Source organism: Onychostoma macrolepis, chromosome 21 (genome assembly GCF_012432095.1).
Source record: "Onychostoma macrolepis isolate SWU-2019 chromosome 21, ASM1243209v1, whole genome shotgun sequence".
NCBI classification, from domain to species: domain Eukaryota; kingdom Metazoa; phylum Chordata; class Actinopteri; order Cypriniformes; family Cyprinidae; genus Onychostoma; species Onychostoma macrolepis.
This window is the reverse complement of record NC_081175.1, coordinates 2151471-2179286: the sequence shown is the minus strand read 5'-3', so window position 1 is coordinate 2179286 and position 27816 is coordinate 2151471. Positions and strand designations below refer to the sequence as shown.

Below are 27816 nucleotides of genomic sequence, written 5' to 3'. Positions count from 1 at the left end.
GAGAGCCAAAAGGATCAAATACAACTTGAACAAATGAAACAGGAACCTGATGAATACAAACTAAAAGTACATGAACGTGAATATGACAGAACATAATTCTGATAGCTGGAGGAGTAAGAGGCTGATTTATAAAATAAAGAATAAATAAAGACACACTGTTAAACTACTGAAAATAAACAGACACCTGAGGTGTAACACTGCAGTAATGTTCAATAATTCAGTAGCCTGTAATGATTCCATTATCCCACAGTTTCCACATCTCGAGGTTTTCAGATGAATGTCTTGCACTACTTTCTATCATCACTAGTTTGAAGGAGCGACTCAAGCTTCTGTTAGCAATTACACTGTGCCGTTTTGTAACTTGTGACAGATTCTTGAGCTTTTCAAGCAGAAAACAGTCAAGTTTGGTGTAAGTGGAGATTTCTGGCCTAGTGCAGGATAAAAATCTCAGTTTGAGAAAATGACCTTTAAAGATATATATTGTAATTGAAATCTACAGATGCAAATAGAAAAGTGCAATAAACACTCTCAGAAATAAAGGTACAAAAGCTGTCACTGGGGCGGTACCTTTTCAAAAAGTACACTTTTGTACCTATTAGGTTCAAATATGTTCACTTTAAGTACTGATATGTACCTTTAAGGTACCAAAATGGACCCTTTAGGTACAAACATGTACCTTTTGAAAAGGTCCCGCCCCAGTGACAGCTTTTCTACCTTTATTTCTGAGAGTGAAAGAAACACTTAAAAATGGTGAAAAATGTTTCACTTTATGAAAAACCAAAAAGTTCAAAATCTCAATATTGACCAGTGCATAAAAAACAATGTTTTTGCCTGTAGTGTCTTGCCTTAAAGGGATAGTTCAAATGATTTATAATTGCAATAATGTTGTAAATAATGTTCTTGCACAGTCTGATTATTTCGCTTCACATAACCTCAATATATCGTTAATTTTGTGTTCCTTATGCTTTTTTGTTCTATAGCACTCTTATAAAGTCCAACTTGTCCAAGGGTGAATAAATTAATAACAAATTTTCATTTCTGGGCAAACTATTAAGGAAAGTAGGCTACAGAGTGAGAAACTTATCTGAAAGATGACAGGAGAGTGACTTACGAGATTGTCGGTAACACTTTATTTTAGGGTCTCTTAACTAGTTGCTTATTAGCATGCATATTACTAGAATATTAGCTATTTATTAGTAGTAATTAAGCACATATTAATGCCTTATTCTACATCCCTAATCTCAACACCTAAACTTAACAACTACCGCACTAACTATTAATAAGCAGCAAATCAGGAGTTTATTGAGGGAAAAGTCGTAGTAGTTAATAGTTAATAAGTGTCCCCTGTTCTAAAGTGTTACCAGATTGTCTAAATCATAATATCACTTAGAAACTAAGTACAAATGAGATTTATATCAGATGTTATGAGGACATTATTTCTACTGTGAACTCACACAGTAAAGACAATGTTATGAAGTATCCTATGAAATGTGCTGACTGTGTAGTGTTGATGGCTAAGACATCCGGAAGACGGGGAAACTCGATGTGTGTTGAGTGTGAACGCAGACAGGCTGACAGGCGCTCTCATCTCTAGAAGAGCGCAGTGATCTGCGGCAGATGTTTGTGAACATGCGTCTCGTCTCATCACGAGAGCATCAGACGACTGACAGGATTACAGCAGCTCATGATATGGGGAACAGTGGTTGATTATAGTGTGCTTGTTAAAGAATACTTTTCATTTCTGTCATCATTCCAAGCCACCACTAGATGGAGACTATCAATTACGCTGATAATGGAGCTCCTTGTGTTACTGCGCTCTCAAGTCATCATATGTCAGCTTCTCAGCTCGAAATGACACCAACTGAGACACTTGTGTAAGTGCACAGTAAAAATAATGTCAGATTTTGTATTTGGAGGGACAGTGTCCTGCAGAGGTCCGTCGCTAATCAAACACATGCAGCTGTCTGTAATTAGGGCTGCAGGACACTGGTCCTCCACAGGGCTCCTATGCAGTTTGGAAAAGTATGGAATTTGATTTAAGTCATTTCCAGGTCTGGAAAAGTATGGAAAAATATTTGCATTTCCAAACTTTTGCCCCTATTTAGTTTTTTTTATAATAGAAAATGTAATGAAATTAATGAAAAAAAGTTTATCACACAAGAAGTGTGTTTTCATGGCAGCTGTTCAAGGTGAATTCATGAATTCAAGGTGCACTTTTTCATTATGCAAAATGTTTTGCGTTTTGGGTTTCTTCTCACGGTATCCCTAGCACTGTATAGCCTGTATAGCCTTTATTTTTATGCAAAAATAAAAAATATACACTTTTATGTGTGCATGAGAAACTATTAAACTTATCATATAGGACAATGCACACTGAGCCACATATTGTGCCATCAGACCATTTCGCGGTGTGGTGTCTCGGCCGCCACAGAATATGCGTTAAAGAGACCTAAGGCCTTGAAATATGACATAGTGCCCTAACGAAAGCCACATTTCGAACACTTTTTTTTCAATACCAGTCTCATGGTTTCTCTGCCGCCGCAGAGAATGAGCTAAATTAGACATTAGGCCTTGATATTAGAGGTACTACCATAAGAAAAGCCAAATTTTGAGCAGGTAGATCTCTATTAATTCATATGCATATGCATATATGCTCTCGCTTTATTCATAGCAAGATGGCAGTGATGCACAAAGGAAATAGGTTGTATAAAACTAGAAATTATAATATGCAAGCATGCAAAAAATTTGAAAAATGTGAAAAGTTTCTCGAGGGCATGCAAAAGTCTGTATTTTTTTACTATTATCTTTTTTATTTTATTTTAGGGGCTCTGTATGTCGCCACTTGAAGAAAATCAGTGAACAAAAGCCTGAAAAAATAAAAATATTTACAGATGACTGTACTATATACCACATATAAAGCTGAAAATAGTGCTGTATGACATATGGACATATACACCTCTTCACAATGCACTTTCTAAATTTGGACACCGTGTCAATTGCACTTTATAGAACCATAATATTTTATATATTCAATTACATATATTGACACAGGAGACATTGGAGCACAACAATTAATTTGCAAATGGCTTTTTGCATTATTCTGCTAACAACAACAAAAATACATGGGGACCACTACTGTTCAGGCATTGAACCATTAAAGTAGAAAAATGAGTGTAATATATTTGTACCTAAATATCAGTGGTGGTTCAGATTCTAGACCAAATGTAACCAATAATAAGCAAAAGTTAATTTTCCTTAAAAAAGGGAGTTAAAACAGCCTTCCTTCAGCCCTACAGGAGTTACAGAGCTGGATTAGATGAGACTTTACTAATAATGCTCTTGTTGAGGCAGAACTGTAAGAAGAGCACAGATAAGCCTGATCCATATTCAGGAGGATAGCAGTTTCTTTAATTGTGGATCAGTGGGTGAGTGTTGTGGTTTGGTAAGTCACTAAATCTCAAACTTAAACTGTTAAGATCCAAACAGCCCACTAGCTGTCAGAAATGACAAATCTCATGCTAAAAAAGCTCTTCATCTCGGAATATTACAAGGTCCCCCGCAAAGTTTAGAAGGGAGTGAATTACTAAACAGTCATTCTATAATTTAGGGTACATCTCATGTTCATTGATGGTAATTTGTATATACACACACACACTCACACTCACTCACTCACACACACACACACGCACACACACACACACTGAATAAAAAGTTGATGAATAAAACATTTAAAAGAACAGCATTTATCTTTTGTAAAAACATACACTACTGTTAGTGTCAGTAAATACTTTTTTCTTTTTCTTTTTTTAAAGAAATTAATACTTTTATTCAGGAAGCATGTGTTAAATTGATAAAGTTATAGTAAAAACTTTGATATTGTTACAAAATATTTCTATTTTTGAATAAATGCTGTTCGTTTTCATAGAATCCTGAAAAAAGTATCACAGGTTCCAAAAAATTGTTTCCAACATTATAATAAATCAGCATATTAAAATGATTTCTGAAGGATCATGTGACACTGAAGACTGGAGTTTTTTTTTTTTTTAATCCTTAGAAATATTTTATATTATACTATAATCTCATACATTTATTTTGTGCATGCTGTTTTTTAATTTACTTGATATTGTCTTTATGTCCCTTAAATTGCAGTTTTTGCAATGTCTGCTTTTTAAATGATAAAAGCGTCTTGAGTCTTGAGTTCAAAATAATAAATAAAAAGGTCATGATTATCTAGCTGTATTCAATTTATCTCTACAATCCAAATACCTTAGAAAAATAGGGTTAAAATGAAAGATTCTTTCAAATAAGAAAATATTTCACTTTTCTCATGTTTTCAAAAATGGTCTGAAAATTACATTTTGAGCACATGTTAGGTACATTTTTATTTAAGCATATTGTTTTTACACTTTTTTTCCTGATGTGGAATGTACACTAAATTATAGAATGACTCATAAGTTGCACACTTATTGGGTTTCTGAGAACTTGCGAGTCATGCAGGTCATGCTGAAACTTTAATGACTAAAACAACACTCCAGTGCAGCACTTCTGAAATGAATCAAAGGAAAATGAATGCAATGCTCCCATCACAAGCAAATATCATCATCATCGCATCAATGCAACTTAACATCACATCCTCAGCCATTTCTCAACCTCGCCGCCAGAGGTCACTATCACTTGCATTCTGACTGCGACTGGTCTCAGGTTTTTCTTATAATTATTACACATTTTTAAATATGACAATTATTAAACATTTTGAAATATACAGCACATTCCTTACTGTGCAAATTAATATCTTAAAAAATTTCTGCTGGGCCTGTTTACACTTGCCTACTTCATGCGTTTTCTCTGATCAGATAGCTGTCCCATTTGTTAGAGGAATAGTTCACCCAAAAATAAACATATGCTAAAAATGCCTCAGGCCATCAAAAATGTAGATGAGTTTGTTTCTTCATCAGATTTGTAGAAATGTGTCTCTGCATCAGTGTCTCAGCAATGGATGCTCTGCAGTGAATGGGTGCCGTCAGAATGAGAGTCCAAACAGATGATAAAAACATCACAATAATCCACACCACTCCAGTCCATCAGATAACATCTGGAGAAGACAAAAGCTGAAACAAATCTAGCATTATGATGTTTCTAACTTCAAACCGTAGCTTCTGGTTTTTATTAGCCTTTTGGACATTCTGACGGCACCCATTCACTCAAGACGTGAGAGCGCACACTAATGCAAAAGCCCAGAAACCAGAAAGATGCTAAAGTGCATGAAAGAATTAATCTAATCTATATTATATAGATGTTTGGCAAATTTTTGACTTCCTTCAAGTGGTTGCTTTCAAAGTTTTAAGTGGTTTATAGTTTGGTGGAGTTTGGCAAAGTTGATGTGCATCCATAAAAATATGACCTTATTCAACCACTCCAGATTTATAAAGCATTCATCAATCAGCCAGGGAAAGGTTTAATATTCAGAATATCTTAATGTACTGAATTTGTTCGGTTTGAAACATTTCATTATTATTAGTGTTATTATTATTATTTGTAGAAACATGTTCATGAAGACATTACTATTCCACAGGGAAATAATGAATGATGCACGCTCCTTGTTATTTGCCCAAAATATTTTGAGGCTGAGGAAGCATGTTTTATTTTTGAAAATTACTGATCATTTTCTTTGACGTGTTTCTCTTGATCAGCACCCCTCAGAAGAGAATATTCAAGTAGGCCTAGATCAATGTCATATTATTTCCTGCATGTGGATACAAAGCTCAGTATCATTATTAGCTGAGCCACAGACGCAGCATCTGACACACTTTACCCCACAGCTGCCTTTTCAAAATCTGATGTTTGCATGTGTGACGTTCATACACTCTCAGAAAAAAAGGTACAAAAGCTGTTACTGGGACAGTACATTTTTTATATAAAATGTAATATTATGTACCTCTTTGCATATTTGCATTGACAAATATGTACCTTTAAGGTACCAATATGCACCCTTTAGGGGTAAATAAAGTTACAAAGGTGTACTTTTTGAAAAAGTACTGGTCCACTTTTGTACCTTTTTGTCTGAGAGTGTATAGTAATGACATTTTCAGTTGTTTGAAGGAAAGGTTAGAAAAGTGTCAGACTTGGTAGCCAGTAGTCAATTTATTGTAAAATGGAAATAAAAGAAAATAAAATGTTTCTGAAAATAAAATATTTCAAAAAACTGATCACTGCACACAAACATCAAATGATTTTAAAATGTTTAAATCACCTTTAAAACTCACCTTTCAGGAACATTCAAACAGTAGAAAAAGAAAAAGAAAAAAAATAAAGAAAAAGAGACACTGTAAACATTTGCATCTATTGACAAATTTGTTTGCTGGAATGCTGCATTTTACAAAAAATAAAAAATAAATAAATAAAAACATGTGGATGACTCAATTGGAGATCTGATTAGAATGAATAAAATACTTTGATTCATCAGATTCCACTCAGACACAGGAACTGAAAGAAAACATCAGAAATCAGAGCCTGTCTCTCTAAATCAAACTGGGTTATTTGTGTTGTTTCAGATCCTTCGGCTGTTTCTCCATCACTCGTCTTGAGGCCTTTTTTTCACCTGACCACAATCAAGCCCCCATCAGCAGCTACTGCTCCGGCTGGAAAGCAATTTCCTGCACCCCTACAGATGTATTGTGGGACATGAATGATCTCATTAAGAGCCATGCAAAGGGCCCGGAGATGTCGGCCAGGGCCTGTGGCAGATGAAAGCTGGCCCTCGTGCCCTCCAGACAGGAGATGCGCCGGAGCGTTTGGGTGAACGGCTCAAAGCACCCACTGGCTTCAGGTCTTGATTCAGTGTTTCATGTCTTGGTCTTCCTAGAGCAGTGCTTCCCAACCTTTCGTCCTTGAAGTCCCCCTCCTTACATATAATCAAACCTGAGACCGGCCCCCGTAGTTATGTGATAATGACTAATTAAATGCAACCCCTAGGTGTAAATAAACAAAGCATAATTACCTTTTTAATTACAAATAAATCTTTAGGTGAATTCAGAGTGGTTTTATTGTTTTTATTCAAAAATATATTAAAAAAAAAAAATTATATTGCACTATTTTATTTATAATAAATTACTCTTCCTGCCTTTTAATTTCGTAGGATATTGGTAATCCCAATTTCACCCCAAAAATGAGCATTTGCTGAAAATGTCCTCGCCCTTAAGGCATCCAAGATGTAGATGAGTTTATTTCTTCATCAGATTTGGAGAAATGCAGCACTGCATCAGTGTCTCAGCAATGGATGCTCTGCAGTGAATGGGTGCCGTCAGAATGAGAGTCCAAACAGCTGATAAAAGCATCACAATAATCCACACCACTCCAGTCCATCAGTTAACATCTGGAGAAGACAAAAGCTGCATGTTTGTAAGAAACAAATCCATTATTAAGACATTTAAACTGTCGCTTCTGAGTCCATAATCCATAACGCTTCCTCCAGTGAAAAAGTCCTGTTGTCTCTCATATCAAAATTCAAGCATATATTTGTTTAGAGCTGTTTTGGACTCTCCTGATTCAGACCAGACCACTTTTCACTGGAGGAAGCGTTATGTATTATGGACTCATATTTTAGACAGAACCAACGGTTTGAAGTTAAAAACAGCTTAATGATGAATTTGTTTAAATCTTGTGGACTACTTACAAATCTTTGAGGATTATTGTGATGTTTTTATCAGCTGTTTGGACTCTCATTCTGACGGCACCCATTCACTGCAGAGCATCCATTATTGCTGAGACACTGATGCAATGCTACATTTCTCCAAATCTGATGAAGAAACAAACTCATCTACATCTTGGATGATCTGAGGATGTGTAAATGTTCCACACATCTTCATTTGTGGCTGAACCGTCCCTTAATGAAGAGAACACGTTTGTCTGATGCATGTGTTCAGATGAGAGCGGAAGGATCTCAGTGGTGTCAAATATTTGTGTATAGTGTGAGTTAAACTCTATAATTATCTAGGAAACTGATTTAATAGATGGCTGTCTCTTATTTAACTCCACTCGAGTAATAAACTCAAATCAGTATTTAGAATATTTGATCAGCTAACTATTTGTTTGATATCTATATTATATAGATTTTTCCCAAATGACTGGAGAAGTTATGGAAATGCATTGGTCAGAAGGTTTTATAGTCCTGCTCTTTATACAGTATCTAGTCGCCTGATCAAAGCATACTTGTTTCTTGGACTCTTCTGCCCTCCAGTGGCTACTCACACACACACAGTTCAACACCTCATTGCTTTTTCATTTATTCTTTTTTAATTTGCATTCGTTTATTTCTGTATTTATTCATGCCTATGACATTAGGAGATGCTAACACACAGTGTCATATACACTTCACAGCTACTGACATTTCCCGACTGAGGTTAATCAAGCCACCAGGTCTTCAAGGAAACTCTCAGAGCAGTTGTTGAACTTGAATCAGTTAGAAATAAACACTAAAGTTGAGGTGTTTCAGCTTTGGGGTTTGGACAGGCTGATGATGTTCTCATGAATATTCATTTTAAAGCTGTAATCATCACCTAAAACCATGCACCGATGTGTGCCAGCTTAGTTGAATAATAATAATAATCATCCAGCATATGGCTGAATGTGATCTAAAACAAAAAAAGTTGATGTTTTGTGTCATGCATATGGAATCATTTGTTGATATGCATGTGTAATAAAGTGTAATCCAATATCACAATAAAAGAGACAATCAGTGACTGTGTGCATACAGAGGTGCTTTATTGATGAACATAATTCATACTGATTGAAGAGGAAATCAATATGCTGTCTTCATGCACAGACTCAAGCTTCATGTGCTCTGATGGAAATCAGAGACGAAGATGCTGTAATGTGTGTTATTAGTGTTGTAGCTGAAGCAGATTTGCACACACATACATATACACATACGCCTCCGGCTGCTGCTGCTACAGTCGTGTTGAGATGGGGTAACGCTTAAAGTGAATTTTAAAAATAAACAAGGACAAAAATAAAAACAGTTGCACGCTAATTTCCCGTAAATCTCCCGGGCTTTGGCAACGGTGGACCCGGCTCCTATAAAACAACTTCACTGAAGTCATAACACAAACGGAAAGGGGACCAGCCCAAAACGGCTGCACAGCAAACACACACACACATCTTAGTTAGCATGGCTTCATATGAGCTGAGCTGTGCTGAACTCGAAATAATCATCCGTCTTTTGTTCTAGGCTTACGCTCTTAAACATAAAGGTGCTTAAAAGGTTCTTCACAGCGATGCCATAGCATAGAAGAACCATGCAGTCAAGGCTTATTTAAAGAACCATCTTTTTCTTACCTTCTTATAATCTGAAGAACCTTGAAGATGTTAAAGCTTCTTTATGGAACCATTTAGACAAAAAAGGTTCTTCTATGGCATCGCGAAGCACATTTATTTTTAAGAGTGTACGTGACAGACAGCAGGTTTATAATCAAATATTTACAGAGACAGACCTTCATTTGCTTTTCTTCAAAAATTATTAAAAGTAAAGCAAAACCGTTTGCTTTCATAGACACCGAAGAAAACACGGAGGAGAACTAGAAGCAGAACCGAAGACCTTCTGAAGAGTGCACACAAACACACCACTAAAGCACAACCTCTCCTCCCCTGATTAAATAAGACACAATGTGTGGACAGAATCAAGTAATCAACTGTTTGCATTTCTTCAAAAGATGTAATCGTTGGTCATCTTGAGCGAGGGCATGGCTTCGTTGACGTTCTGGTCGAGCCGGTGATACTCCACCCCGCGTGAGCAGAAACCGTCCCGCCAGCGGCGACTCTGAGCCAGCAGCATCAGCTGCAAACACACGGAGCAGAGGTCCATCATGATGACAGATCATTCACACCACACGCCTGCCTCTGACAGAAGCCACGCTCCACGCGCTCATTTATGTGCCTTTCATCTCCTTCATTTTACATACTGCGTGATCTTATAGAAATGTACAGCGGTGGCCAAAATGATTAGAACACTAGTATTTTCAGCAGCTAAAAAATGGTTTTGAGTCAGTTACTTCTATCTTTTGCTGTAGTGTGGATGCTCACACCAAATAGTGATTTAATTTAGTTTAATTCATTTTGGTCACCGCTGTATATGTGGATCAGTATTGTCATGATACTAACATTTCTAACTTTGATGCAATACCTTAACAATAAAAAAATATTGATTTTAACACCATTTTCAATACCACAGGGGAAAAACTGCCTTAACATTACGGGAATAAAATGTGGAGTATCTAAGTTAATTTACTTTATTTTTGTGCATAAAAAATTGCTAATTAAAATGGCATTTAATTTGGATATAGTAGTAGTTATTTATTTTTATTGCCATGTCAGCAAATAAGGCTATTTTCAGTTGCAATGATTCAAGAGTTACATAAAAAAAAAAAAAAGCAGTTTAAATTACACAAGACTTTTTAAATCTTACTAAACTAGTACCTGAGTGGGAGTAATTCATAAAATTGTTATCTTCACTATGGATAGAAAATATTAATAATAAGGTATTATATAAAATCTACTGAAAAACAAAATAAATATTACTATTGTAAAATTTAAAAAAAAATCAAGTATTTAGCAAAGTATTTAAGAAAAATAATAATTATTTTATTTTACATTACAACTGTAAAATACTAATATTTACAGCTGTAATTTCAAGGGCTGCGACGATAGGAAATCGATGCAGAATCGATTCCGAATGCATCGCGATTCTCTCCGGAATCGATTCTGAGCTTAGATTTTAACAGCAGATGGCGCTCTAATCTAGTTTTTATCCACACACTCGAATGCTCATGTAATTTAACCTCGGCTAAGAATGCTTTTATGACGCGAGATTAACGTAAACGGCCCACTGTGAACACCCTTGTAATTCACTTCAACCTTTTCGAATTTTATGAATGATTATTTTAAGCTGAAGTGTGTGTAAGGATTTGGAAACAAGCAGAGTACGGCTGTTTCTAAAGCATGCAGCGCCACCTGCTGTTCAAAACTACGCTCAGAATCGACTCAAGAATTCGCCATGCATTCGGAAAATCTCAGAATCAATGCTGAATCATTTCTCGAGCTTTTCTTTCGTTGATAAGTGCTTCTCATTATAAGTTTGTTTTGGTGCATGCAAAATAATTTTTCAATTAATCGTGGCATTGACTTTACATGCTTACATTCCCCTATTTGAATGGAAAAATGTGACTGAAATTTAAACTTTAAAACTATCGCAGTGATCTCAGTAAAGTGCAATTATATCGAATAACTGTGCACACGTGATGCTTACCTTCCTCTTGTTGTGGTAGGTGATGTACACGATGGCCACCAGAAAGGCGATGATGACCAGATGAAAGAAGAAGTGGGAATCTTCATCCTGGGTGTAGATGGTTGTGCCCTTGTTTTGAACAATTATTTCTTCAGGGATGTGAGGGCGGAGAGGGTCTTTCCTCACACCCTCAATTTTTTGAGGTGGCTCAGTTAAGTTTTCAACAAAATCACCATCGTCACCATCGTCACCATCGTCACCGTCTCCACCATCGTCACCACCGTCTCCACCATCTCCACCATCTCCACCGTCTCCACCGTCTCCACCGTCTCCACCGTCTCCACCGTCTCCACCATCTCCACCATCTCCACCGTGTCCACCGTCTCCACCGTGTCCAAAGCCCACATTTGTTTCTAGAGACGTGCGGTCACCCATGTAGTCTGAGGTGCTCTCAGCTTTGTCAGCTGCAGGGGTGGTGGAGTCGGTGGTGGGGTTGTTTGCAGGTGGGCTGGTGGGCTCTGGGGACTTGTGTTTGGTAGGTGTACTCTGGTCTGGAGTGGCTTCGAGCAGGTCTGCGGCAGCAGTCGTAGGTGGAGCCGTGGGAGTGTCTGCTGCTTTGGTGTTGACATCGATAGCAGGAGCTTGCGTTGCATTCGTCACCTGGCCCAACGGACTCTGATGACTGTTGGTCTCGACGTTCAACGTGGTCTTATCAGGTGCTAAAACGACCTTTATGTTTTTATCGTCTGTCTCTGGAGGACTATCAGCTGCGGATGAAAAACAAGCCACGTTAAAAGCAATACTGTAATGTTGTTGCGACCGCATGGCTATCATAAGTCAGTACAGTGCTTTAGATGACTTACAAATTACGTGACAAAAATATGACTACTTTTTGATTACTTTTAGATTTATTTTGACCCAACTCATTAATCACATTCATTTAAACAGGATAATCTTGTTCTATATTGATATAAAAATACAAAACAGAAATAAAATATATTCCATTCATTAAACATTACATTACGTCAAGGTTTCATTTAGTTATTTAGCAGATGATTTTATCCAAAGCGACTTAGTAATGAGGACAACAGAAGCAATCAAAACCAACAAAAGAGCAATAATATGTGAGTGCTATGATATGACAAGTCTCGGTTAGCATAACACAGTACACTTAGCAAGTGTTTTTTTTGTTTGTTTGTTTGTTTTTTATAAAGAAAACAGGTAGATAGAATAAAGAAACAAATCTAGTGTTAGAGGTTCAGATAGATACGAAGACGACTAATAAATACAAAGAAGAATTAGAATAGAGTGCTAGAGTTAGACGCGCAAATAAAGATTCATGAAGAAACTGCAGAGGGTTTGTGAGTTCAATGAAATGCTAATATTTAATTACATCATAAAAATGTAAAATTAAAACATAATTTTAAAATAATTGCGTTTAAAGACGAAAACCTTCCAAAGTCACAGTAACACATGGTTAAATAACCAACTCAGCGATAAAATAATTCAAATAAAAATTATATTTAAAAAATAAATAATATATGTACTGCAGTCATGTAAAGAATAAAAAAGTAAGACGTAAAATCATACACTAGTTGGGAACACCCATTTTTGCCCATGTTTACCCAATTTGTTTATTCAATCAGGAACTAACTTTAATCTCATTATGTATTATCTTTCAGAACATAGTTTGGTTCACATATACACTGTGTTACACATATACACAACTTATTTTTCATAAGTTTTATTCCTATTTCTGGTCAGACGGGTTGCATTTCCCATTGCCAACAGCAGAGGATGATGTGTGTTTTTTTATTCTGCCATATTAAAGCATGATTGCAGATTTTTTCTGAGTGAAAAGGTAATAATTAGTAGCGGTAACACACGTAACTGAATAAATATTGTGTTATAATTGTATGTCTAATGTTTATAAATGGCAGATCGACAGTGCCGTCCTCAACATGAAGAAAGATTGTTTCCACAGAAACCAAAACCAGATTGACCAGATTTTAATTTGATCTCGTGTTACACTTTTATTGTCAGTGCTGCAAAGATATCGGCAACACTATTATGACTCATCATGGACTAATATGTAATAAAACAATAATTTGTCAGGAGGAGATCTTTATGTAAGCCTGTTTCCGACACAGAATAAAAATAAAAGGTAATTCAGACTTTATTTCCTCACAATTCAGACTTTATTTCTCGCAATTCTGAGGGAAAAAGTCATAATTAAAAGATATAAACTGAATCGTGAGATGTAAACAGTGTTTACAGAAGCTTGACAGTTGCGAAACTGACCACGTCACAAAGCACGAGACTTCCGGTATCAGAATAAATAGACGACTTGTGCGAGTTTTCTTTGGAGTATTAATGTAACGTTATGTAAACGTGCCATTTATCGTTACCCTTTAAACATTTGATGAGAAAGACGTTTGAGGAGTGCTTGGGAATCGTTTAACTTACAGGCGAAGTTTCACACGGAGCACGCGCTCTTTTTGGTAAATAAATGACCGCACTGGCCGCAGGGAACAAGCTGTTAATGTTTATGGGGAAATTCTCCACTAACCTTTCGCTAAATGTGCGCAGCGCACAGAAAGGATCTGCAGTGACAGTAAAACTGCGAATATTCCCATCGCTGAATCTCTGAATCCCGTCTTCCGCATCGCCGCCATCTTCGGTGCTGACGTCATCAGCGCGCATGCGCCGTGCCAAGCCGCGTCCCTCCGCAGACAACAACATCCTTTCTGTGACATTTGAGTGAAGCTAACGATAAACAGTGAATTAAACTCACTTCTGAAATCTCTTCACCCATAAACATCATTGTATTGTCAGTTTATTATTTTTTGTAACCTTTTTAAATTTGTGTGTGCGTGTGCACATGCGTTTGTGTGTTAATTATGTTTAATTTATCTACTATTGGTTATTTTATGGATTTGTGTGTAATCCCTTTTTTTTTTTTTTTTTTTTGTATTGATTGTTCAAGCATTAATAAAAAATAAAATAAAAAAGCAAATGACAATTTAAAAAAAGGAAAAAAAAAAATCTGATTATTATATTTATGAGTCAGGTGCCACTGTAAGTTAATAGCTAGCACATTTTCTCAATAGTTTTTAAAGAAATTGAGAATTAGATTTATACTAATTAAACTGGTGCTAAGCAAATAAAAAAGTAAAAACCATTTACTAATGCTCTTTAAAATCTTTTTTTCTTCTTCTTCACTATATGCACTTTAATATTTTTTGCCGTCCTTGCTCCCTTGGCATTAATATGTATATTGCTGTAATGATTTGTTGTTTAACTCCTCACATGGCAGTCAAAATATTTTAGTTACATGAAATGAATGTATTTTTTTAATTTTTTAAATAATTCATATTTTTAGGGGACTTTATTGTACTAAATTATATTTATGCAGTAGTTATTCATTTATTAGCGGTTAACCACTTTTTGAGCACAGACCTAAAAAATTTAATTTCCCAATGAATTTTGAATGCTTTGGAGCACTGACTTCAGTTTAGTCTCTTTTTAAAGAACACACCTGGCAGAAGAGAAATAAATAAGAAGTTTGTTTATTGCTATGAAAAATGCACTTTTTTTGTTTTTAAAATTTACATGAAATATATATGTGACTATTTCGTTCAGGACCATTTAGCCTTTCTTAATCATGTCTATGATTTTGTGCATGTTCGCATAGTGCCAAAACCTTTACCAACTTTTGCGATAAAGTAAACATTTCTTTAAAAAAAAAGTTCCAGAGGAGCACCAAAGGGGTTAAAGCATTTAAAACAAATTAATTAAAAAAACACTATTCATTTTGTAATTAACATACCTCCACACCAGCCCTGTGGTTTTATCAATGGCAATGGATATTAATTTGGGTAATAAAGCTTTTTGTGCTCTTCACAATTATAAACCTTTTTTTTTTTTGTGAAAACGGTAGATTTCTTTACATTTAGTCATTCAGCAGGTGCTTTTATCCAAAGCGACTTACAAATGAGGACAATGGAAGCAGACAAAATCAACAAAAGAGGTTCCAAGTGTATTTTCCAGCTGTATGCGTCTTGCATTGACCAAAAAAAAGCAGACAATGGCACAATGCCAAAGTTTGTGTGTATGTACTTCAACCTTTTAAAAAGTTAAAACTGCACATTTAAGAAAATAAATAAATAAATACTAGCTATTATATGCAAAAAGACCGATTTTCAGAATAAGAAACCAAACTGCACAGTCGAGTAGTGTGGTCCAGGGTGAAATGTTTTATTCAACTGAAAGTATCCATACTGCTAAATCCACAGTATTCTAATCCTACATTTAAAAACGGAAGACTACATCCACCTATCCAGATCTTTTCTGCTCTCCCCGATACGTCAGAAGCTCCTTTAGTTCAGGGAGAGCTGAGAGTGTTTTGTCATCAAAGGTACAGGCAGTATGCAGCGAGAAAACAATGACGGACAAGATACAGGTGCGGTTTCACTCACACAGACGAGACAAAAACACAAAACGCACCCAAAAGTCTGGTGTCTACAACTAAAGACGTGACGGGCTGCGAGTGTCATCTGTTACATACGGGTCCTTTCCTTCAAGCTTTGCTGGGGTGAAAACCGCAGGTCAGGAATGTTGCGGCCTAATATTAGTGTTGTCTGATGTAAACGTCTCCGTTTATACCCAACGCCTTCCCAAAAATTAAATATTCTGTCATGATCAACACTGTAATAAATAACATTGAGTGTGGTGAAAATACATTTCTCAAGCCATTTATATAACTTTGCAAATGCTCCTCTTTCATTCTGTGTGATCTAGTAAATACACTTCTCTGAAGAAGTGAGCATCACTAATGCATTATTTGACCGAGTATAGTGCGCTTCCTTGGGCAGGGCATCTAAGAGAAACAAGGTGTGTGAGGATAGGTATTCAAAAAAAGAAAGAAAAATCAAGTCAGGATTAGTGCAATCCTCAGCTTCCTACGCCTCGAACTCCAGACCCAAACCCAGTTTGTGGCCACCTGCGTTAATGTTCTTCCCATCCAGAAGAGCAGAAAGGGTCAGCTTAATACCTGGACCGAGAGAAGAGGGGAAGAGTCAGACAAGGAACGATCACTTCTAAGAGAGCTTACTGAAAAGCTCTCGGGATCAGTTAAGAGTCTCTTCTGCTCATCAAGGCTGCATTTACTTGATCAAAAATAAAGAAAGATCCGTAATATTGAGAAATATTATTGTCATTTAAAATAGCTGTTTTCTATGTCAATCTGTGTTCAAATGTAATTTATTTCTGCGATCAAATCTGTATTTTTAGTATAACTGCTCCAGTCTTCAGTGTCACATGATGCTTCAGAAATGCTGCTCAAGAAACATTTCTGATTATCATCAATGTTGAAAACATGAGATAAAATATGGTTTTAAAATTTGATTCCCAACTTTTGGCCAGTCATGTACATGAAAAACAAACTTAATTTAAAAATTTCACAATATTACTGTTTTACGCAATTTTTTATCAAATTAATGCAGCCTTGGAGAGCAGTTCTTTCAAAAACATAAAAAATAATAATGAAAATAGACTAAGATGCAAGTGCCATCATGATAGCAATTGCAAGTGAATATTCTGCCATCTTTGCAACGTAATATGCAATTGTAACATTTATCAGCACTATTAAAAATGAACATTAGGCACAACAATACATCCACGTATATCTATAGGTGCAATATGGACTTCATTTCAACCACTTCTGTTGTCACAGTCCTAACTTCATGAAAACAGTTACCCATTTGAGAAAGCTTCTTGAATTAAAAAGCAGGACAAAAATGTCTCAGTGTGGACAAAAGTTCAAATGTCTCCAGGTTAATGTGGATGTAGCCCCAAACATACTTTGCCAGAAGCTTCCAGCAATCGGTCGTCCAGGAGCAGAGGAATAGGCATTTATAAACTCACATCTACACATACTCACCAGGCTTCAAGGTCTGAGTATATCCCAGGCCGACGAGGCTGGAGTTATTCACTTTGGCCTGTAAGACAGACAAAACGTGTTTGACTGCAAAAGTCACTGAAGACAAAAAATATAATAGCACTAGATTTCAGCTGCTTCAGATGGGCAGATGAGCAGCTGAACATCACGAAAAGACCAGGCCTTTCCTAACAGAGCATGCTTCACAACATCTCATCCAGACATTCACACTAGGTATGTTTACGTGCATTGACGTGCTAATCAGAATTAATCCAATCCAACTTCAGATTCTGCTTAAATGAACTCTAAATGTTGCAATCTGAATCGGATTCGGTTTAAATGTGCATTACATGTATTACTGTTGTTAAAATTATTCATGAGATGATGACAACACATTACAAGGTTTTTTTTATTGGTGTGCATTATAATGCATGAAAAATACCATTTATGATGCATTATAAAAGGCAGGCTTCATCTGGTGTTACAATGCATCATCAAGTTATAACCACAAACAGGTACGTATTATAATGTTGCATTGTAACGGTTGCTATGATTATTTATCAGATGATGCAACATATTATAAGGCATTATGCATGCATTAAGAATACCCTTATAATGCATAATACTGGTTTCATAGAAAGTGTTACCACTTACATAGGGCATATTTTTACCCTCACATCTTGAATTTCGGGTTCAATTCTGATTGCGTTCTGCTAGGCTACATGTGACATTCGTCAACACTGTTGTTAATTTCATTTGTACAACTATAAAGGTTTGGTGCCAAAAAATGACTGCCTTGATCAGTGAAAAATGTTGCAAAAACAAAACAAGAGGTAATCTAACTTTACACGTACCGAGAAGGAAGCATCGGCATCGATCTGATACTTGGCCGCGATGCCAAAGCGGGTGTTGCTGTTGCCGGCGGTCCAGGCCAGGTTGACCGCTGTCTCCAGGTTATCGTTCACTTTCTGGTAAATGGAGCCACCGAATTCTGTTCCATCATTCCTGCGATTTTAAAACACATCATCTTATCAATAAAATGCTCTGAAATGCATAAAGCACACTGAAATTTCTCTCGGTGATCATTTGTTTTGAACAATGAATTTCACTAAATCACATAACAGCAAAACAACATTTTGACTACACTTCGGTTCCAAAGGATTTCAATTTTAACCATGTTTCAATCAACGGAGATCCACAAAAGGGAAAACATACACAAGGGGCTTCAAGCATTTTTAAGCATAAATTCACTTAATTTTGTTCAGTCTCAAAACTAGACCTCATATCTTCAGTTTGCATCTCAAATAAAAGTAGGATGTTTTAAGGCAATTTTATAGAGGTGTATTATCTATTATTGTTTTACCAATATTGCGACTGCGATTTAATATGCAATTATTTTTTAAAGCTCTTTATGTTGAATCTGTATTATTCAACAAAGACAAGCAATCAATCATCGTATAGTATGACCAATGCAATATTAGATAGATTAAACATAAATGTTGTTTTCTGTAGGCCAGGCCTATATGTTACGATGAAATTAGGTGATGCATGAATTGATATGAATGACATTTTTATTTAACAACTACAATCACAGTAGTGTATCGACTTCCAGCCTTGTAAGCACGTTGGCTAATAATTATTATGACAACATAAAGCAATGACAAATAAGCCTGTGATAAATGTTATTATGAAAGTCAGTTGCTTTAAATTAAATCTGTTGCTTTACCACGCTCAGTATTTAGTATGTAAACATGTGGATTGCACTTTTTAAACACTGTCTGTTAACTTTGGACAGACTTTAAATAAATAAGAATATATATATATATATATATTTATCTATCTATCTTAAGGTCAAAGTCTTCAGTAATGAAATGCGCCGTAACACTGTTGCATGTCATGGTTGCCAGGTTTTCACAACAAAACCCACCCAATTGCTACTCAAAACTAGCCCAGTCGCGTTTCAAGGGGGGTCCACCGGTAACAATTGCATTCCCGGCGGTAAAATACACGTTTTTTGGAGGGGTTCCCCAGGTAAGATCTGCATTTCAGGGGCTAAATATCACGTTTTTGGAGGCAAACCGCGAACTTGGCAACACTGTTCGACCTGCTGGACCGATCTGTGTTTGTCATCAAAGCACCGCGAGAGCTGTAAGAGAGTGGACGTCTCCTTATGCTTTCTCTCGTCGTACCATATACACCGATCAGTCTTCAAGTTGAACACACCTCTTTACTCTCGCGTGTCACATGACAGTGTAATCGCAGCTATCGTGATATTATCGCAAATACAATTAATCTTCCAGCCCTAACAGAAAGTGGGTCAGAGGTCAAGCGTCTGGGTTTAAATGGGAAAGAGGGTCTTGAAGGAGATGGCTTTCAGGATGTTTAGATATTTGTATTTGGGGAGACAACCAGTGAGAAAGACTCATTTTTTTGTAGTGCATGCAACATTTAACGCCAAGACTTTATGAATTTAAGACTTTCTGTTCCATCTTGAAGCCTTAATTTGTGGAAGAGTTAATTATGACTTCGAGACCCACACAAACCATGCATACAGTATAAAAATCATTCTTTGATGTTAGGGTTAGGTATTTTTATGCAGGGTATGGTTGCAGTATTTTTACAAGAAAACACTACTTCATTAAAAAAAAATTGTGTTTAATTCAATGTCTTTCTTGCCATTTTTACCAAATCCTATATCAAATGTTTTTAGCATAAGAATATAAAACTGCAATTAACTATTTTGCTATTCAATAGCTATATTGCTTCAATTAATCTGATTATTAAAATAATCATTTTTAACTGCATATTTTTTTTATTGCAAAAAAGCTGAAGCGAGTCTTTGTTATACGCAGCCCTAAACGCAACTAACTCACTCCTTAAGATTTGAGCTTCAATGACACAAACAAGCTCCAGACATCAGCGTGCTGCTTCCTGCTGCAAAGCCCTTCACAAATCCAATCGCCGGGGAATAAACGCATATATAAATAACCCACCTTTCTAACCTTGAGACTGCTGGAGACAGACAGCAGACTCGCTAACGATATTGCGTGTGGTACATACACGTTTGTGTGGAGCTGGAACTCATCGGTCTTGTAGCCCACGGCGAAGTTGCTCTGGGTGACCCGGTTCCTCCCAGCCTCGAAAGTCATCTGGTATCCGGCCAGCCAGCCCTCGAAGCCCACGACCACGGCTCCGTGCACCGCGGTGCCATTGATGTCGTAGTCCACGTCACAGCCCAGGTTGATGTGCTCGTGCTGGTAGCCGCTCTTGATCTTCCCGCTCTTCTTGCTACGAGAAGTTAGGAGAGAAGCCAGCGAAACGTCAGAGGAAAGTGTGCCGAGTTTGTGTGGAAAAACCACAACACTGAATGCAAATCTGTCATCAAGTGATTCAGTGTTAACACAACACTTGAGTCTCATGCGCTTGTTTATCTAGAGCTGCACAACTAATCAAAACAACACTAGCTTAGCGTGATTATCAAATCGCGAGGCTGAGATTTAATTAAATAAATATGTGTATTTCTGAGTGAAGCGCAGCACTGTGTTCATCCACACATCAGCAGCTCATGATCCGCCGGTGTTTTCAGCGGCTCAGCTCAATGGAATGATCCTGAGTCGCTTTAACATGCATCTGGGAACTAAACATGCACCAACCTTCTTCACAAACTTCTAATGAGAGGCGCTTATCAACGAAAGACGTTTAGCAATAAAATTAAGAAATTAATATTAGTCATTTTACAAAATCATGCCATCTTTTCTATCAAATACTAATTTTTATTTATTTATTTTATAGTGAAATATTAGCATAGTAATTCATTTAACTTCATTTTGTTTTTAGCAATTCTTATATTTTTTATTTAGTAATAATAACACCACTAAGTAATATTTCTCATTTAGTTTTTTTTTTGTCATTTTTAGATTTTTTTATTTAGTAAATAATAATAATAATAATAATAATAATAATTACACAAAATCTTGGCCAAATTGTGAATCCCTGCAAAAAAATTATTGCATTTTAAATCATTCATTTTACATTAAAATTACAATTTTATCAGGAGAATAAAATAAATTAAAAATGTAAAATACAAAATAATAATAATAAATTGCAATTCTCAACTACAACAGTAATATTTATTTTTAGTATTTTTATATATATAAAAAAATATATATATATATAATATAAAATATATATATATAATTATTATTGTTGTTGCTGTAAAGCCTAAAGCATATCATAAAATATTGGCAAAATTAAAACAAAACCACTAATAAATTGCAATTCTACAAATTGTGCAGTTCTAATTTAGACTCACAACCAAAAACGAATACATCCCTCCCTTTATATATTACTGGAAAAGCCAAACGTCAATACAGTGGCATCGACTGTACTGGAGCACAGACATACTGAACACGGCACATACCCAGTGTTCGGAGAGAAGGAGGAATCAAACGTCAACTTCAGCCCTTTAGCCAGCTGAGAAAAAGAGAGCAGCATTCGTGTTAAAAGACAAGAATGGAATTCATATCCGATCAAGTGTGGCTCAGTTTTGCGGGTCTCGTACCTGGTCCTCCAGAGTGATCTCCGTGCCCAGAGTGTTGTCGGTGTTCCACTTCTCAGTGAAGGTCAGGCCGTGTTCTGCCCACTTATACTTGGTCTCCAGCGTTCCTGCTACCTTGCTGGTCTCTGTGTTAGCCGAGCCGGAGCTCTTGAACTCCTACAGCACCAGGAGAACAAGTTATTTAAAAAATATATTGCCATAACATTTTTCAATTTTTTTAAATACCAAATGTACAGAATTCGGGTTGTAAAAAAATGTAATTTAAAACTATATAAAATGCATTGTAATATTCAATTTTGCTGACAATTGTCTATAAATCAAATTTACAGAACTCTAATTGTTTTGTCATATTTCTGGCTGCATATGGACGACAGCATTTGCAGTGCTGGAGTCAGACGAGGACATCCGCCACTGCAGCACACACACACACACACACACTTTCCCAAGATAAACATCCATGGGTCAATTAGTGCAAACACGTATGAAAAACGTGGAGCACTTCCATGTCCGTGTGATGGTCAATATCTGCTTTTGAGGGCCACAGATTCATTCTGTCCATTGTGATGATGTAGTTTTGGGTTATTATCTCTGACAATATCAGCTAATCAATATTCATTTTGATGCAACTGTATGGATTCTTAAATTCCAAGATCGAACTTTTAGTCCATGCTGTTTTCCGTTAATAAACAGAACTTCACTAACATTATTTGTAGCACCTGTCATCCGATAACGAGCAATGAGCTTTGTGTTTTGTCACTTTGATATGAAACAAAGTTTTCAAATTCTGTAAATTTTCATGAAAATAAGAGCTCTAGAAAGATGCATTTTGCTAAATATACACCCCAGGGTTATTATAGTTAACAAAAACTAAAACCATAAAAAATGTCTTAAAATAAAATAAACTTTAACATGTTTAATTAATCTCAGCACATTTAACTTGATGTACTAAAATAGCTGAAATAAAAATTTATTAAATTAAATACATTAAAAAAAATAAAATAAAATTACCAAAACTTCACCTAAAAAAAAAAAAATTAAAAAAAAAAAAAAAAACACTAATTATATTACATATTAATGTTATATTTAATAGAAACAATTATATTAAATACACAAACCGCCTTATGTGCAATTTAAATATTTGCATATAACTTTTCGAGTGTTGATTACTTTATTGAAATTTTGGCTCTGTTGTTAGTTTTAATCTTTAATATTACAGTAATGCTTCCCTGTATAGTTTACTAGATATTTTTTTCCTTAAGAATCTAAACAAATCAATTTGATTCATAAAATTTAATGAGTGAAATACTCACATCTGGACAGAAATCACATCAAATGTTTCATCAAGTTTGGCAGAAAGATAGCATTGTTGATGCACTGGAGGCACTTACCAATCCATTCTCTGACCTCGTCTTCAAGTCCAACTTGATGAGACCAAAACCTGCAAATCACACAAACATCACTAACACACAAAACAACATCCAGCATCTCATGCCAGGAACGATCTCCATAGAGGAATTGATTTTTAATGTTAACTTATAATTTACCAAAAAATCTCAACTAATCAGAGAAGCGAAATCACACCAAATAACCTATTTAGCTCCGCCCACTGCCATAAAACACTGTGAATGATGTAATCACGTCTCCCTGCACTCTCAAACCTCTCTATATGCATAATTTGCAGTAAATGTTCCTATATACTGTACATAATCAACATCTTTAAATGAATGGTTTTATATTTCTCTATTATGGGATTGTAGTGCTTGCCCCTCTCTAAAGCGGTTCACGGTCTTGTCTTTTTGTGATTGGCCTCGTAGCTGGTTGGTTTGGATCGTGTCTTATAACGCTTTAACAAAAACGTTTCCCTATTGGATAAATGAATGGAACAATTCTGAAACAAAAGCTGCTGATAAAGTGGGCGGGTTATTCTATATTGACTGACTGGTCACATGACGTTTAGGCCTCTGATGATTGGCTCCTGAAATATTCCAGTAGCAAAGTGAACAAATCACAAACGTTCTGATTGAAAATATCAATACATCAAACAAAATGAAATGGATGAGAGAATATGAGGGGTTTTTTTTTATGATTCGATAAGGTTAAATACATATACATGCATTGTTCTTTTTTATTATTTGTGCATGCATGCTTAGGTTTGTGTGTGTGTTCAGCTCTAATATAAAACCGAATGAATTCATACCATATCCTTTGGTGAAGATGTCCCTGGCAGACTTGCCCAGGTCTACATATGTTGGAGGAACAGCCATTGTCTGAAACACAGAGGTGAAGAAGGTCAGCCAGAGGTCACGCTCAGAACAGATGGACTCCAGTCAGCAAATCATAATCAACATCATAGAAAAAAACAAAAAAAATCACTGGCTTTACTGAGGAACGTACTGCATTTCCAAAATGTCAAAGTCAAATGACATTCCTCCTGCTTTCACCGTGCATGCAGAAAATCCACATTATCTTCTAACTACAGCGCAACAGCCGATCATCTCAAAATGGCCAGATGCTCGCGGACATATGAACACTTCCATCATCACACACACACATTACAATCAGGCCTGCTCCTTAAACACACTGATGCACGCGAGCATTTCTCCGAGAAGAAACTAGATGAGAGTGAGCAAAAGACAATGCAATGGGCGTGAATGGATGCATGAGATGAGGATCACTGCATAGAGCAGAGCCCAATGGCGCAGGTTTAGGCCACCATCAGAGCAGATCGAGCACAGAGTCACCTTTCCACTCGTGCAATGTTGCAATACTTCGTTTCGATCACCTGATGACAGCGCCGTACGGTTAAACAGCACTTGCACGTTTGATTACGCTAGCAGACACCCGATGCACGTTCACAAACGCGACAAGGGCATTTAACGTTAATGCATTAGTCCAGGCTGCATCTCCAGCACACGCGCTACAGACTCTCCCGCGGCGACAGCGCGAGGCCTCGCTACTTTAAAGTGCATTGCAGGATAAATGTCTCACTTTTGAACCCACCTGTGTAAAGTCGTGAGGACAGCGCTGGGCAGGACTCAGCCGAGAGGATGAGACGTGCAGCAGAGAACGACGCCAGACTCACGCAACAGCGTCGCGCACGCAACCGACGCCACGCCTCTGCAGAATAATCTTGAGCATCAGCCCAGCAGATTCCACATCATCCACATCATCCACAGCACCTCCAGATCAAACTACATCTGGATAATTATTTTGCATTTTTTTAAATGAGGTTTAATTTGCTTACCTCTGTTTTCCTCTAAATCTAGCTTTTTGTGTCATTATTTTTAAATCGCAGTTATAATTTACGCATCACCTCGAGATGAAACTACATCTGGATTTTTTAAATTAGGTTTAATTTGCTCAGGTTTAATTAACATTTTAACAGAACAATATAGGCTAACATAAGCACAACTGTAAGTTCTCACAGACTGATATAACTATAACAGTGAGACAAACCACTGTATAACAAATTAATCAAAATAAAATGCGAATGCAACCATAAAAAAAATGTAGGGGATTAAATAAAATCACACTAATTAAACAAATCAATTAATTTCTTGGCCTTATCACTTCTCTTCATTTTTAAGACCTCCATATACAAGGCTAGCTCTTTTAAAGTCATTAAACTAGGGTGCTGTTTTCAAAACTTTACATTTGTGAGTACAGTATTTTAATATTGAGTACAGTATTTAATACTCCAAATTGTCCCAAGTAGGCTAATAGATGGAAAAAAATAGATATTCTTTGTTTAATCCATTTACATGGATAACTGAATTATATGTGAATTTGATGTGAATTATATGAAGAGTTTATTTGCAAAAACAGATAACGCTGTTTTTTTGTTTTTTATTAATTTTCAAAAATCATATTTTTTATTATGTTATCATGTTTTTATTGTGTTAGTTAGCTGTTTTTGCAAATGAACTCTTCATATGTAAATAAATGAATTTTATGTTTAAACAACATTTTCCAATACAGGAGGACTTGTTTATGAACTTACCTCTTCTTACTATTTTCGTCTATTTCTAGTTTATATATATATATATATATATATATATATATATATATATATAGATATAGATATATATAAAATAAAAAAAAATTAAAAATTGAAGTTATAATTTTTATTTACTGTATTTGTATATATTATGTAATTGTTTTAATGATTGTAATTTTATGCATTGCTAGTTTGCTCTCTTTTGTGTATTGTTACATGTGAGCTTTTCTGTTGATGCTCTTTTGTATTTTAAAAAATGTTTTTAAAAATTAAACTAAATGTACAATTAAATAAAATTGCTTATGTTTGTCATACCTGTGTATGTAAGTTTGAACTCCTGAAGGTGTTTGTACACTATCATTCAAAGCACATCAAGAGACAAGAGTTGCAGTAAGGCTTTAAATGTTTATTGATTTCAGACACTGTGTCAGAACTGTCTCTTAAAATGCTTTTTGTTTATGTCTTGCAAACTAAATCTTCAGTATCATTATATTTATGTAATATCAGAAGTATGCAGTGTTGGGGGTAACGCATAACAAGTAATGCAAGTTATGTAATCAGATGACTTTTCCAAGTAACTAAAGTAACGCATTACTTTAAAATTTACAATAAAATTTATGTAACTTTTTCAAATAATTAACGCAAGTTTTTTTTTTTTTTCCTATTTATTCACTGACACATCTTGAGAGGAATCGGGAGCGAGGTACAGAAGCATTTCCTTCAGCCAGAAGCTTATTCATTTCCCAGCCCAGCTCAGATACCAAAAAGTAACACAAAAGTAATGTAATGCATTACTTTCCATAAAGTGTAACTACACTCTAAAAAATGCTGTTTTAAATACAGCCCAGCGCTGGGTGAAATATGGACAAACCCAGCGATTGAGTTGTTTTCAACCAACAGTTGGGTTAAACGTTTAACCCAACCTTCTGGGCAGTAACCCAACCGCTGGTCAAAACAACCCAACCTCTGGGTTTGTCCATACTTTACCCAGCGCTGGGCTGTATTTAACCCAGCATTTTTTAGAATGTAAGTAACGCAATTAGTTACTTTTTAATGGAGTAAAATAGCAACAATGGCCCAAATGTATCAAATCACATGTAGGCCTCTGTAGGCAAAGATGTGGTGTTCACTGCAATGTGTAATCTGAATCTGACCCTAAAGCGGCGCACATGGCTAAAGTGGCCTAATGTGGTAAATAGTGAATATGGCCCAAATAGTGCCTACCAAATGTGGCACAATCAACAAAGGCTAATCAGGCTGTAAACCAAATGTGGTCCACATATGTTTCAGCAAATGTTTTGGGAAAGATATGGCACAGTGAGCACTGGCTAATGTGGCTGTGAGCCTAAAGTGGCCCACATATAAAATGACAAATATCGCCCAAAAAAATAATAACAACGGGCCACTTTTGGCCAGCATTGGCTAATCAGTGTGTAAGTCTACTCGCCCCAGATTTGACATGGCAAATATGCCCCATATTATAAAACAGATGAGGGCCACTTCTGGTTTGGATGTAGCACTTGGCACTGGCTAATTGAAATGGAAATTTGAAATTGTAAATATGGCCTAATAGAATTTGGCTAGTTTTAGTAGGATGCCACACAGTAAACTAATGCAGGATGATCTGGATATGAGTCTTAAGTATAGGCTACACACCCAGCAATTTATTTTTTGAAACATGCTTTTAATGGCAGTTTTTTGATACAGTATGTGTACCGTGCAGCATACAAACAGAAGTGCACTATAATGATAGCTCTAACTGTCACGGTTTCTGTTCATTTGTTTTCCTTTTGCACCGTTTCAGTCATTGTTGTGTTGATTGATTTATTCTGTTCAGGTGTGCCTTGTTAATTATCCTTGTTTGGTCTGAGTACTGCCTGTAAGTTCCTGTATGTTCACTTTGAGTTAGTTTGGTTTTACGTCTGCGTGTCTTAAATGTTGCTGTGCTACATTGTGTTTGGATTAAAAACTTATGATATATAACCTTTCATCTTCGTCGTGCGCTGTTTAACACATCGTAGCCGTGACACTCACAGACTTACTGT

The 27816-nt window shown here is 36.1% G+C and overlaps 2 protein-coding genes across 3 annotated transcripts; both read right to left on the bottom strand.

Moving 5' to 3' along the window:
• Nucleotides 1-8738: 8738 nt before the first annotated feature.
• On the bottom strand, nucleotides 8739-14022 carry c21h5orf15 (chromosome 21 C5orf15 homolog). The gene is made up of 3 exons (XM_058757127.1): nucleotides 13848-14022; nucleotides 11300-12045; nucleotides 8739-9832 (listed from the first exon to the last, which is right to left on the bottom strand). Exons 1-3 carry the CDS (start codon nucleotides 13969-13971, stop codon nucleotides 9701-9703), a joined length of 1002 nt encoding a protein of 333 aa, XP_058613110.1. The 5' UTR covers nucleotides 13972-14022; the 3' UTR covers nucleotides 8739-9700.
• A 1489-nt stretch (nucleotides 14023-15511) lies between these two features.
• On the bottom strand, nucleotides 15512-24929 carry vdac1 (voltage-dependent anion channel 1). Of its 2 annotated transcripts, none has more exons than XM_058758879.1 (9): nucleotides 24775-24929; nucleotides 23972-24041; nucleotides 23163-23212; nucleotides 21778-21930; nucleotides 21637-21689; nucleotides 20277-20504; nucleotides 18071-18221; nucleotides 17220-17277; nucleotides 15512-16331 (listed from the first exon to the last, which is right to left on the bottom strand). In XM_058758879.1, exons 2-9 carry the CDS (start codon nucleotides 24036-24038, stop codon nucleotides 16240-16242), a joined length of 852 nt encoding a protein of 283 aa, XP_058614862.1. In that variant the 5' UTR covers nucleotides 24039-24041; nucleotides 24775-24929; the 3' UTR covers nucleotides 15512-16239. The 2 variants fall into 2 exon arrangements, with proteins under 2 accessions (XP_058614862.1, XP_058614863.1); XM_058758880.1 differs by lacking the exon at nucleotides 24775-24929 and adding an exon at nucleotides 24169-24724.
• Nucleotides 24930-27816: the final 2887 nt, after the last annotated feature.

What these genes read in the sequence shown, in the direction of transcription:
- vdac1 (XM_058758879.1), bottom strand. Translation starts at nt 24,038, where the DNA reads ATGGCTGTTCCTCCAACATATGTAGACCTGGGCAAGTCTGCCAGGGAC. An exon ending in AGATCACTCTGGAGGACCAG is followed by an intron (nt 21,690 to 21,777) that starts GTACGAGACCCG and finishes TCTTTTTCTCAG; the next exon opens with CTGGCTAAAGGGCTGAAGTT. An exon ending in ATGCCGATGCTTCCTTCTCG is followed by an intron (nt 17,278 to 18,070) that starts GTACGTGTAAAG and finishes TCTGTCTTACAG; the next exon opens with GCCAAAGTGAATAACTCCAG.
- c21h5orf15 (XM_058757127.1), bottom strand. Translation starts at nt 13,971, where the DNA reads ATGACGTCAGCACCGAAGATGGCGGCGATGCGGAAGACGGGATTCAGA. An exon ending in CTGCGCACATTTAGCGAAAG is followed by an intron (nt 12,046 to 13,847) that starts GTTAGTGGAGAA and finishes TTTCATCCGCAG; the next exon opens with CTGATAGTCCTCCAGAGACA. An exon ending in CCTACCACAACAAGAGGAAG is followed by an intron (nt 9,833 to 11,299) that starts GTAAGCATCACG and finishes GTGTGTTTGCAG; the next exon opens with CTGATGCTGCTGGCTCAGAG.